Here is a 12,101-nt window from a genome sequence, read left to right on the forward strand (position 1 = left end):
CAGAAGTGCATCCTTCCACTGAAAATAACAGGCAAGTACACCATCTTTTTTTCACTATTTAAATTTCTTGATCAGCGTAGGAAAGGCACTTGTAACAGTTTTGATAAAAACAGACTTCCCACACCCGAGACCTCCTGCAGACAGTTGTGTATTTAAAACGTTTAGAGTTCTCCCTTAAGCTGTGATGCACTTGAGAGGTTTTGACTTAGCAAAGAACATTCTATGCCTGGCACTTCAATGAAAGTGCACAGACGTTTTACAGTGTATACTGAAGCTTATTTGACTGGAAAATGAAGTTGCTGCCTCCTGGACATGAGGTCTTTAACTTCACTTTAGTGACCTGACACTTTATGGATACTGATATTCACATTAAGAAAAGAAAATAATGGCTTATTTGTTTGATCTTATGAAATTAATCCATGAACCACAAACACCACCAAGTTTCTACAACCATCGGTTAAAACATTTTTAATTAAGCCACCACATTTGAAAGGAGTGTCACATACATTAATATCACTTGAAAGTAATTAATAACTATTTGCAATAGCTTTCTCTGGAACATCTTAATTGTGTAATATGCTGGTTATGCTTCTACCCCTCCCAGTATATTCAGAGCCAAGTTTATTTTACATTTGTGCTTTTTTGACAAGTTATGCCAATGCTTATAAAAAAGCATACAGAAGACTTAAATTTTGCTAAATCCAATTACCATATTACCATACCATCTTCCCTGTCACTAGAAAAAGTGTCCATTTTTTTACTTTTCCTCCTTTTCAGCTTTAGTTGTGCAAGGATTTTCCTATCTTGAGATTCTCTGCTGTGTTTTGAATTCACTAGAAGTAGGTACTATCATTACTTACGATACAAGTAAGTCTACACAGTATTCCCACCAGCCAGTACTGTACAGAAAAGGGGGGAAAAAAATTAAAAGGACGTTTGTCACAGAACTCTCTTATTCAGCAAGAATCATAAATACAACTGATTGTATATGCCACAACTGAGCTCGTAACACAATTATGAAGTCTGCAGACATTTGTGCTCTGTAAAGTTATAAAATACAGGCCTAAAAGGGACCTTCAGGAATCACCTGGCCTCTCTAAAACAAGATCACATGCACTATCAAATTGAAAAAGGTGTTACAAAATGGAAAGCTATACAATATATAATACAAGAAATACAGGGCACTGCAAAAGATTAGTTGTAAATTACTTTAGCTTTACAGTCTGTTGGTTAATGCTTTTTAAGTTCTATTTTGTACCTGTGCATGAATACACACACCCACACACCCTCTCCTAAGTACCAGGTTCATGAGAGTAAGAAGTAACAGAGTAACATGCAGCATTTGCTTTCCACCCCACCTGTACCCTCCTCAGTCTGTCTCTGCTAAAGCTACTTCTCCCATAGCTGGAAGAGGAGTTCAAAAAATGAACTTCCTTCTTCCCCAGCTGAACAAAGCCCTGACAAAGATTATGGACCATAATTAAAGCTGCTGTAAGATGCTGCAGGTCCATGACCAACACAGACACAGCTACGCCTTGCTGGAATACTTAGTTGGAATTGCTGGCTACAGAAACACAAATGAGGAGCCAGCCAGATTACTCCAAAACAGGTGTCTGTATGAAGTTTGCATATGTAAATTGCTCACAGAACTGCCTTTCTATTTCTACCTGTTACCCCTACTCATTCACAAAGCAGCCCCAAGTTTACTAAACTCTGAGGTACCTACAGTGTTAGAAACTTTCCGAGGTTTTTAAACACCTTCTGCAAAGGCTTCCCTCCAAAGCACACTGATAATTAAAACACTGCAGCTTTACAAAGGTAGACAAATAGAATAGTTTATGTTTCTGCTCAACGATACTTTCTAAATCAGCATCCCTCAAATACCATGTAAAAATGTGTGTAGTTTAACATCTGAATCTATAACAACATAAATATGTGATCCCATCACAAGTCCTGCTGTGGCCACAAACCCACCAATGTTACGTTAGCCACTGTTATGCTATACACACCAGCTCCATGCTTTGGAAGAGACCTTGTCCAACAGCAGCAATTGGTGAAAAATAAATTTTAATTTTATTTTCCCCTTAATTCAAATAGCTAGTAGTCAACAACAGTCCAGTAACAGGAATGAGAAAAGATTTTTAGGCAGCAGGTGACTGTGATAGTTTCAGGGAAGTTCTTTCCTTGGGACTGACTTTGACAGGAGAAAAAGCCTTCTTTGGAAGGCTGTGTTTTTTCCTAGGTCCATTGAAAGCAATTTTGTCAGAGGTGGAAAAAAACCAACCCATCTCGCAGGACCCGCTAATGGGTTGTTTAAAATACTTTTAATCCTTTTCCTTTCTACACTTGAAACACTATCATCTTTATTCATAGCAAATGTTTGAATAAAATAAGGATGAGTCAATTAATTGGGAGGGGAAGGAGCAAGAAAACCACTTAAACTGAATTGACATGAGAATATGTAAATAATACTTCAGGTAAAAACTATTTGGTTTAAGATGCCAATGTTTTTCCTAATTTATTGCCAGATATATTGGAACAAATACTCTGGCAAAATAAGGTGAGTTTTTTCACTCTCCTACAATCACACCAAATGTACATCAGAGGTGCTTCTCTGTTTTGATAGTTGACTGTACTTGGACTTAATCTTTCAATTTAAGTATGGTGCTCTCTCTGGGGAGGAGTAGTAATAGGTAGGCTTGATGTTTCCCAGGACTTCATCTTCCCAGTTGGGGAGGCAGCAGAAGAAGAAAGCACAACCTATTACGACAACAGTGCTGGCCCAGCCAAAGCCATAGGCCCAGCTGAACATGTTATCTCCAGTCAGTGGAATTTCTTCTGTGAATTTCACAGGGTAAATGACCAAGCCAATGATCTGGAATACAGCTAGAGAGAGAAAAGAAAGAAAATCAGGAGTAAGTTACAGCGAACATATTACAGTTCCCACTAAAAAAAGGTACCTGGAGATAAGTGCATACCTAAGATATGTAAGGATTAGCTTCAGACCTGCGATCAAATCTGCACTGTTACAGAGGCGCGTGACTTTTGTCCCAGGCACATCACCACGCCTACGTGGCTGTAGCAGCTGCAGTTGCGACTGCCAGGTTGCTGAGGCACATACCTGCATGCTGTGACCAGCCCTGTCCCACAGCCAGCAGCAGGAACCCTGCGGAGCCAGTTCCTCCCAGAACCCCGTTCCTCCTCCCCCATCAGAAAGGTGGGAAGCACCCGGGGCTCTCAGCTCTTAAGTCTTAGCATGTGAAATGCAGGGTCAAAGGTGCTGGGTGTCCCCACAGAGTGCTTTTGGGAAAGTGAGAACTGACAAAGGCCACTGGAGCTTCCTTAACCATTATGCTCTCAGAGGGTAAATCAACCTTCCCTTGTTTCCAATGAAAATGAGTCATAAACCAGACAACGATGGCTAATTTTGTAAGGGAGGCTCCATCTAACATGTTTTTCTGCTGATGCCAGTTTCACATCTAAAATAATCTTTTCTTTGTGCCCAGCCTTACCAACAACAAAGAGCAGGCCTCCAATTCCTCGCACAAAGTTGAAGCGGAGGATCTCGATTGAGAACGCGATGACTGCAAGGGCAAAACAGATGACCAGGATCACAAAGCCAACGAGGTATGTGGCAGCTGCTGCTCTCCCCCATCCTTGAAGAGAAAACAAGATGTTACACACAGCAGTACTCTCCTGTAGGTCATTGCAGCTCTTTGGTTTTCTTTAATCATTTTTTATTGAAATGGTTTTCTGTAAGAAGCATGTCCTTACGTCAAAGCAATACTGAATGCCTGCAAAGTACACAGCAGCAGAGCAGGGAGGCACCATCATTGCTGGAGCAGCACAGGACTCCCAGTCTGCTAACTTGTCTTGCTGAAAAGCGCGATAGAGCGCAGCACAGAACAGAGATAACACATATCTGTAAGACACCCACAGACATCTGAGCAGATAGGGCACACAACTGCTGACAGTGCCCTTTATCATTACAGTTCCTGTTCGATATGCAAATTTACAAAACCACTTCCATGCACAGGGAAGTGTGAAAGCAGACAAGAGGGTACCACCACGGGAGATAACTGCTGGAAAATAACTGCTGTCTGCACAAAACTTCTGGTTGTTTGTGGCAAGAATACTGCATGTGGAGCAAAATCAGCACGACCAAAAAGAAACTTGGAATAGCTGAAAAGATGACAAAAAGAAAGGTCTTGAAAATAAGTATCTATTCACAGCTAAAATGTAGCATGTGGAGGAGAAACAATAAAATCTGAGTTAAAAGTTGATGAGCTCTCTTTGAATCATTACTTCGACATTTGCTGGAACAGGGTGTATCAAGCTGCTTAGTATCAAGCTACTGCACGCTGGAGAGGCTCAGGCATGAAGCAAGTGGCTGTATTCCTACAGAGCAGCACCAGCATCCAGAACTCACCCACCATAGCCCAGGGCCAAGGCAACAATGGCAGGAAAACCTCCTAGAAAAACAGCCAGCAATTCTACCTTGGCAGTAACACGGCCTTGTGAAAAGGCCCTCACACACCTTGTCCTCTTCAGAAACCAAGTAATTTAAGTGAGCCCAGTGCAAACAACTACAAGCGAAGGTGTTCCTGCCCTGGAGGCAGGATACCTGCCCACAGGGGCCAAACCATACTGGCTAGTGCTTTGTTTTCCAGTCAGCTGTCATCACAGTTCAATTCCCACATCTACATATTGTGGGTTTCTACTTTCACACACTTAGACAGAGGTAGGGCCGGATCCTGAGCTCCCTCTAATGTAGGAAAATAAAGAGGCCAGTGAGATCTAGGTCAGAACACTTAAAAAAAGTTCTCTTTCATCATAGCTGTCCATTCCAACACAGCTGAAGTGACTTTGGAGGTATCCTGCTTTCATTGTAGACTCCATTCTTTCTCTGCAATTTGCTATCTGAAAGCAAAGCATTGTTTTACAGCTATTTTAAATAGATCTGTTTGAACTGGTTTCTTTCTCCCCTAATCCAACAACAAAAGTAAAATGCAGCAGGTATCCATCAGCCAAATCTCTGCCCAAAACTCCCAGCCACTACCACTGCCACCTGAAGACAATAAAGCTGACATAGAAAAGATAAGAAAAAGGTTTTTCTTTCCCCTCTCCCTTCCTGGAGCTACTCAAGACAGTAAATTAGTTCTCCTTCAGCTAGCTGTGCATGTTTCATACCCCTTCCCTAAGGGAATGCTGAGGGGAAGAACAGGGAGGAGACCTGATGAGTGTCTAGAGATTAGAGCTACATCAGTGGTTTGATAAAATCTTTTCATACAGAACAGTGTCTGACTTACAGGTATTGAATATTGTCTCCACAACAGGATTACTTTAGTGATAACTAATATAAAGGGATATGTAAGATATGTAACCATTACACACAGCCAGCCCAGGAAAACCAATTCAGACTAGATGATCTAGGCAAGCTATTCATCAATATTTGCCCTATTAAGAAGAAAAAAAAGCACAACAAGAAGGAACACTTAGTTATCATAGCATATTCCCTTTCAGATGCATTATTTATGCTGACAAGGTGTAGGAAGACAAATGTGGCATCTGTTTGATAAAATTTAGGTTGTAAATTCAAATACACCTTCATGTTAGGCACCTTGAGGTTTGGTGTAACACAAACACAACTGGAAGAGTACAAGGCAGAATGCCCACAGTGCTCTCTCTGACATTTTTATATCATCTGTACTGTCCTTACAAGTGTGATAAGCTTTTGGATACAGGTCAGCCCTGGCTCTGCTCACAATGATTTATTTTCTTGTCTCTGGCAATAAGAAAATGACAACACATACTGCTGCAGGAGATATCTTGTCAGGAAGATTAATATCAAGCCCAGCTTTGCTTCAGGTCTTCAGAAGCAAGGAAGCAGTAGGCACCATCGTTATGAAACTCAGTGAGTTTTGTGCTTATGTGTGACAGAGCTCTGTGTTGGTGACCTGGCACCTTCTCTCTTTCTCCTGCTGGATTATCTTTTCCAACAGCATTTAGCAGCAGGTTGATGCTGACAAGACCTGATAAGACTGAGTCATAGGTGCTGGCCACAGGACTAGATGGGTGTGCTCTGGGCTGGATGAGTGTAGTCAGCCATTGAACTATCAGCCAGCCATTTGATCCCCTGTGGGAATCACAGGAAAAGCAGCAAAAACCTCTGGACTTACGGTTAATTTTTGAGATTTCTCTTACATCGTGTGTATATAAAAGTCTTCTAATAAGAGACTGATGGGAGAGATCAGGGTGGGAGGGTGCACCTTCCCAGAGCATAGGTTGCAGCCCTGGGATGTTCCTTATCCACATGACCTGTGGCCAACCCCACTGACAGGGAGAGTTTTCAGCAGAGGGGCTGCTGCAGGGCTAAGACTGAAATTGGTTTTTCTCCATGCAGGATTCCCATCACCCCAATATCTGTCAAGTCAGGTTTTCCCAGCTCCTTTTCCTCCTAAAGGCTTCTGAGAGCTGATTGAGTCCCCACAGGCACCCAGCTCTCCTGTCTTTCTGATCTTCCCCCTACAGCTCCCAGCTGCCAGGAGGGGAGAGGTGCAGGTTTACTTTCTCACTGTTTGCTGCCATAAGAGCTGGAGAGACCTGCTCACAGTCAGAGAATGACAGATTAGCCCCAGTTTCTACCTGGTTTGTGCTCAAAAGTACCTTGTACTCATAAGATATTTAGCCAGAATTTAAGCTTTCCCATAAAAATACAACTGGAAGAGTACAAGGCAGAATGCCCACAGTGCTCTCTCTGACATTTTTATATCATCTGTACTGTCCTTACAAGTGTGATAAGCTTTTGGATACAGGTCAGCCCTGGCTCTGCTCTTTTCTTGTCTCTGGCAATAAGAAAATGACAACACATACTGCTGCAGGAGATATCTTGTCAGGAAGATTAATATCAAGCCCAGCTTTGCTTCAGGTCTTCAGAAGCAAGGAAGCAGTAGGCACCATCGTTATGAAACTCAGTGAGTTTTGTGCTTATGTGTGACAGAGCTCTGTGTTGGTGACCTGGCACCTTCTCTCTTTCTCCTGCTGGATTATCTTTTCCAACAGCATTTAGCAGCAGGTTGATGCTGACAAGACCTGATAAGACTGAGTCATAGGTGCTGGCCACAGGACTAGATGGGTGTGCTCTGGGCTGGATGAGTGTAGTCAGCCATTGAACTATCAGCCAGCCATTTGATCCCCTGTGGGAATCACAGGAAAAGCAGCAAAAACCTCTGGACTTACGGTTAATTTTTGAGATTTCTCTTACATCGTGTGTATATAAAAGTCTTCTAATAAGTGACTGATGGGAGAGATCAGGGTGGGAGGGTGCACCTTCCCAGAGCATAGGTTGCAGCCCTGGGATGTTCCTTATCCACATGACCTGTGGCCAACCCCACTGACAGGGAGAGTTTTCAGCAGAGGGGCTGCTGCAGGGCTAAGACTGAAATTGGTTTTTCTCCATGCAGGATTCCCATCACCCCAATATCTGTCAAGTCAGGTTTTCCCAGCTCCTTTTCCTCCTAAAGGCTTCTGAGAGCTGATTGAGTCCCCACAGGCACCCAGCTCTCCTGTCTTTCTGATCTTCCCCCTACAGCTCCCAGCTGCCAGGAGGGGAGAGGTGCAGGTTTACTTTCTCACTGTTTGCTGCCATAAGAGCTGGAGAGACCTGCTCACAGTCAGAGAATGACAGATTAGCCTCAGTTTCTACCTGGTTTGTGCTCAAAAGTACCTTGTACTCATAAGATATTTAGCCAGAATTTAAGCTTTCCCATAAAAATAGAAAATTCTCAGATCCATTCATTTGGCAGAGAGAGTATTTCTTAGGCAAAATAAACATAAAGATGATGTCTGTTTATGAAATCAACCAAGAACACCACAGTTATTTGGAGCTGCCTAAATAGGAGGGCAGAAGAATAGGAGAGCAGAAAAGCAGAGAAATAGCTGGGGGTATTAGTGTTTCCAGGTCAGCTTGGCCTCAAAGAATAGTCAAGTTCTTTGCATCTAATCAGCAGAAAAGTATTTATCAATTAGGTGGTGTTGAAAGAACATTAAAAAAACAACTGTTCAGAAGCTGAAGGTCTATAATTATTAGGAAGGATTAAGAGTTTTATTACATAGTATTACATTACATTAATGATTACTATGGAAAGGAACTAAGGTGCAAGTGTTATCATGCAAATAACTAGGAGGGGTCATGATTACTTAATGTTAATGATGAGCACCAGTAATATGATGAAATTAAAAGAAAGCAAGCAACAGTGCCTTAGTGTTATGTGTATTTCCTGATTTCATTTGGCCATGCCTCAGCCTCACCAGGGAGGAGATGGAATCTCTACAGGCTAAGATATTTAAATCTAGATTTCTCTTTAGAAATCAATAACAGAGCAGTGAAAATAGTCTAGCAGGAAGATTAGCTGCTACGGGATTTGAAGTAACAAGACTCTCATCTTTGTTCATTCACTTCCAGAAGCTGAAGCTACTTCATTAGCTTGTGAATAAATGGAATCTTAGGGTATTTTTTATCATTACCAGCATAGATGGGGTAGTTTTACACTGTATCTGTAATATTTTTCTGTGTATAAATGGCAGTAGCAATCCTTGTTTGGTCTCAAGAGCCCATTACACAGAATATCCAAAAATATCTCCCTTTTTTGATGTAATAAAGGAGTAGTGGACTGTGAGCAAAAGAGCACTGTCAGCCCTACTTTCTTGCTCAGATAATGTGCAAACTTCCATGGTAGCATGACTGGTGAGAGGAAACTATGAACATACCCACCACAAGTAGAGAAGAGCCTAGAATTGAAGGATTTCTGGGAGGGCAGGTTGGAAATCAATACTGGAAATCACTACTCTGTTTTGGCTTTAGGAGTGCAAGAAAAGCAATCGCTACACTACCAAAATATTAAATACAAGCCCTCTAGTACAAACTTGGCTTCAGCTGAGAGCTGAGGAAAGACACAATCCTATACATTTCCAACTTTTAAAGTCTCTGGATTGTTAGCAGCAAAGTGTGCCTGCCCAGGAGCCAGCAAAGTGCCCTGGCAGAGACGCCAGCCTCACCTGTTCACAGGGATCTCTTACCGGGAAGTTGCAGTGTTTTCTGGGTGTAGGCAGGGACACCAACTGCTACACCTCTCCCATTAGCATTTCCCGAGTGCCTGCACTTGGCTGACACTATAAACAATGTTTGTACTGAATGCATCCCGGCATTGTAAATCAGGCAAAAGTGTGCCTGAGAAGAGGTGTATTGAAAAGGTAAGCATACACTTAGCATTCCTCCTTTATTTACCTGGCCCCTCAGTGAAGTCTCCACATGCACTCAATTTCACCAATAATCTGTGGTATCAAAGTCCATGCCTCTAGGGACACACGTACAGTGGCACAGCTGCAGTGAAACATGATTCACAAAGGTTGGGCTCCTACTTCTAGGTTCCACCTTTTTTGATTCCTTTTTTTTTTTTTTCTTTTGGCACTTACTAAGGATCCAGAAGAATGCTTCCCTTTTCCTTTGTTGGCTGGTGTGTACTTAATGAATAACAACTGGCTTAGGAATAGAAGAAAGAGTTAACCTAATGGGGTTACCTTTACTGCACACATACACGCCCATCTTTTACAGTGTTAATTCAAAGCACAGTCACTGGGACCAGTCATTCAGAACCAGGAGGCAACAGCCACCCATAAATATTGCTCCTAAACTTACAACCTCATCACTATAAAGACAATCATCCTCTCCAGTAACACACTGCAAATAATCCTTGGCATAGCTGATGGCTTACTGATATGTTTTAAACACACAGTCAACAGTTAAATCCTGCAATGGTCTACACCAAGTCATCTTGAGTCATATTCTTGTGCAGTACAGCACTTCTGCATTGCAACATTTTGATAATACACAGACGCTGCCAGCCAGGGCACTTCCAAGACACAAACCAGTACAGAGCTCTAAACAAAATCCCCTCCCTGCTTCCCTACCACATGACACCCTACTCTTCGTTTTCCCTTTCACTTCTTCCCTCTCATGTGGCATTTGCAAATGTGCATTAAGGAGCTATGCAGTTTAGGAGACACTCCTATTTGCAAATCTTTGTTTGTCTTTTCCTGCCCCTTCCCCTCATTTAAAATAAGTGACTCGTCTGCTTTTTTTCTTCCTCTTCCTAGTACACATGCCACAGCTCAATTAAGAATTTGTCTAATGGAACATTCTGTTAATGAAGACCCACTCTGAAGTCTTCATTTCATCAGGAGAGGTGCAGGATGGTTAGTGCACAGCAATTATTTTATGCAAAACAGAAGTTATGCATCTCAATTAGTTAACCTTTATTTTCCTGCAGCAGTGCTATAAATGCCTGCTAGGCATTTTTTCCTTTGTAAATGCCCTCACCTATTTTGACACTAATTGCATTAGCATAGAAGAAAAGGAAACAAAACAAATCAAACCTGAACTCATGTGTTACATCCTGTCTCTAGATGTAAATACTATTTGAGTAGACAGTGGCATTGATGTTATGAAAATTTGAGAACAGGCAAATTCGTAAAAATAAGCCAAGGATTTAAGTAAGTTTTGCTTTGTTTAAGCCTTGGCTTAAACAACTGAAGTCAAAGATACTGTTCTTCTCTGTCAGTCTGTTAACTAGAAAAAAAGCCACAGAAAATTACTTCTGCCCCACAATGCTGAGGGCTGACGCAAAGCACACACCCATCAGTACTCAGGGACGTGTGAAGCAGTGTCACTACAGGAGAAAACAAATTCCAGCAGCTGTACTGTATTAGCACTTTTTCCCTGTGCAATGCAAGTTGCAGCAACCCTGCACTAGCTTTTCTTCTCTGTCTAATGGGGGAGATGGATATTTTCACCTCACTAGCCAGAATTCTTCCACCTGCAGTAAAGCCCAAGTCATCACCCGGCTGAGAAACGAAGCCACTTCTCTTGCAATATATTCAGGATTTATTTTGTGCATGAGTGTTGCAATGAAAAGCTTCTGGAAGTGAGTCTGCTGTGCTCAGGCAGCAAGGGACCTGCGCAGGGAAACAGTCCCAGCTCTCCCAGTTGAAACACACCCTTCCAGCCCCCCAGTCCCTAAAGAACCCTCATCCAGGATCTTAAGGCGGGTCTGCTTACTTGTCCAGAAATATTTTGTTTGAGGGAAAAGCAGATGTAATCAGACCCACGTGTTCTAGCAATAAAACAAAGTCCCCCAAAAGACCTAGAAACTGAGAGTGTGCAGTAAGAATATTACAGTGGCGATGCCAGATACAGAAGCAGCTAAGCAAGTTAAAACAGACGCACACTTATCCCTGATTTAGGCCCCAGTGCAACAGAAAGCTACAAAGGAGAGAGCATTTTTTTTTCTGCCTGCAAACCCACATCAGACTATTTTAAGCTGCAGATCAGGAGGCATTTTAATAGCTGCACACCCTTGGCCAGGAGGGCTAAATTAAGGTGCTCTCTCCCTGCGAAGGGTCGGGGAAATACCATTTTACTACTGTCTAGGTGTGGTTCTGCATAGGACACCCTGCAAGAAGGTTTCCACACTTGCCATCCGACCAGGGAGGCGAGCGGCACAGGGAGGGAGCTGCCCGGTGCCAGGTAAGGCTGTGCGACGGCAGCCCGACGAGAGCTGAGGGGGAACAAATACACGGACTTGGAGCCAGTTGCTATCTTACTTTGGTTGTACGATAACTTTAGAAAAAACCCAAAATATCAACACCCCGGCTTCTCAGTGTTGTACTGATTAAAAAAGATCGCTCTGGAGCAGTCTAGTCCCGTGTTTTATTGCTGGTTTAAGTCCCGAAAGAGCATGGATACTGGTTCTGGACGGAAACTCCATCCCAGGAAGCAGCTACCCCACAACGGAGTTAGGGGAGGTCAATGGTCTTGGCACCCACTGCCCCGGGTCCCCTCGGAGGGCTTCTCACTCACCGTAGTCCATGAGGGATTCACAGTTCCAGTTGAGGTCCTCCTCGCCCCGCGTGCAGCTCTCCCACAGCGACGCTTGCTGCACGTAGGGCTCCGACTCGGATTCCAGCCAGCCCCGGCCCGCCAGGGCGATGATGCCCATGATGATGGCCAGGCCAAGCAGCAGGGGCAGGGGGCCCCTGCACCC

At 43.1% G+C, this 12,101-nt stretch overlaps 1 protein-coding gene across 1 annotated transcript; it reads right to left on the minus strand.

The window, feature by feature from the left end:
- Positions 1 to 452: 452 nt before the first annotated feature.
- On the minus strand, positions 453 to 12,095 carry LOC103617654 (p53 apoptosis effector related to PMP-22). The gene is made up of 3 exons (XM_008635972.2): positions 11,918 to 12,095; positions 3,513 to 3,656; positions 453 to 2,886 (listed from the first exon to the last, which is right to left on the minus strand). The coding sequence occupies exons 1-3, from the start codon at positions 12,054 to 12,056 to the stop codon at positions 2,651 to 2,653; spliced, it is 519 nt and encodes a 172-aa protein (XP_008634194.1). The 5' UTR covers positions 12,057 to 12,095; the 3' UTR covers positions 453 to 2,650.
- Between the last annotated feature and the right edge of the window lie 6 nt (positions 12,096 to 12,101).

Source organism: Corvus brachyrhynchos, unplaced genomic scaffold, assembly GCF_000691975.1.
Source record: "Corvus brachyrhynchos isolate BGI_N302 unplaced genomic scaffold, ASM69197v1 scaffold6, whole genome shotgun sequence".
NCBI classification, from domain to species: domain Eukaryota; kingdom Metazoa; phylum Chordata; class Aves; order Passeriformes; family Corvidae; genus Corvus; species Corvus brachyrhynchos.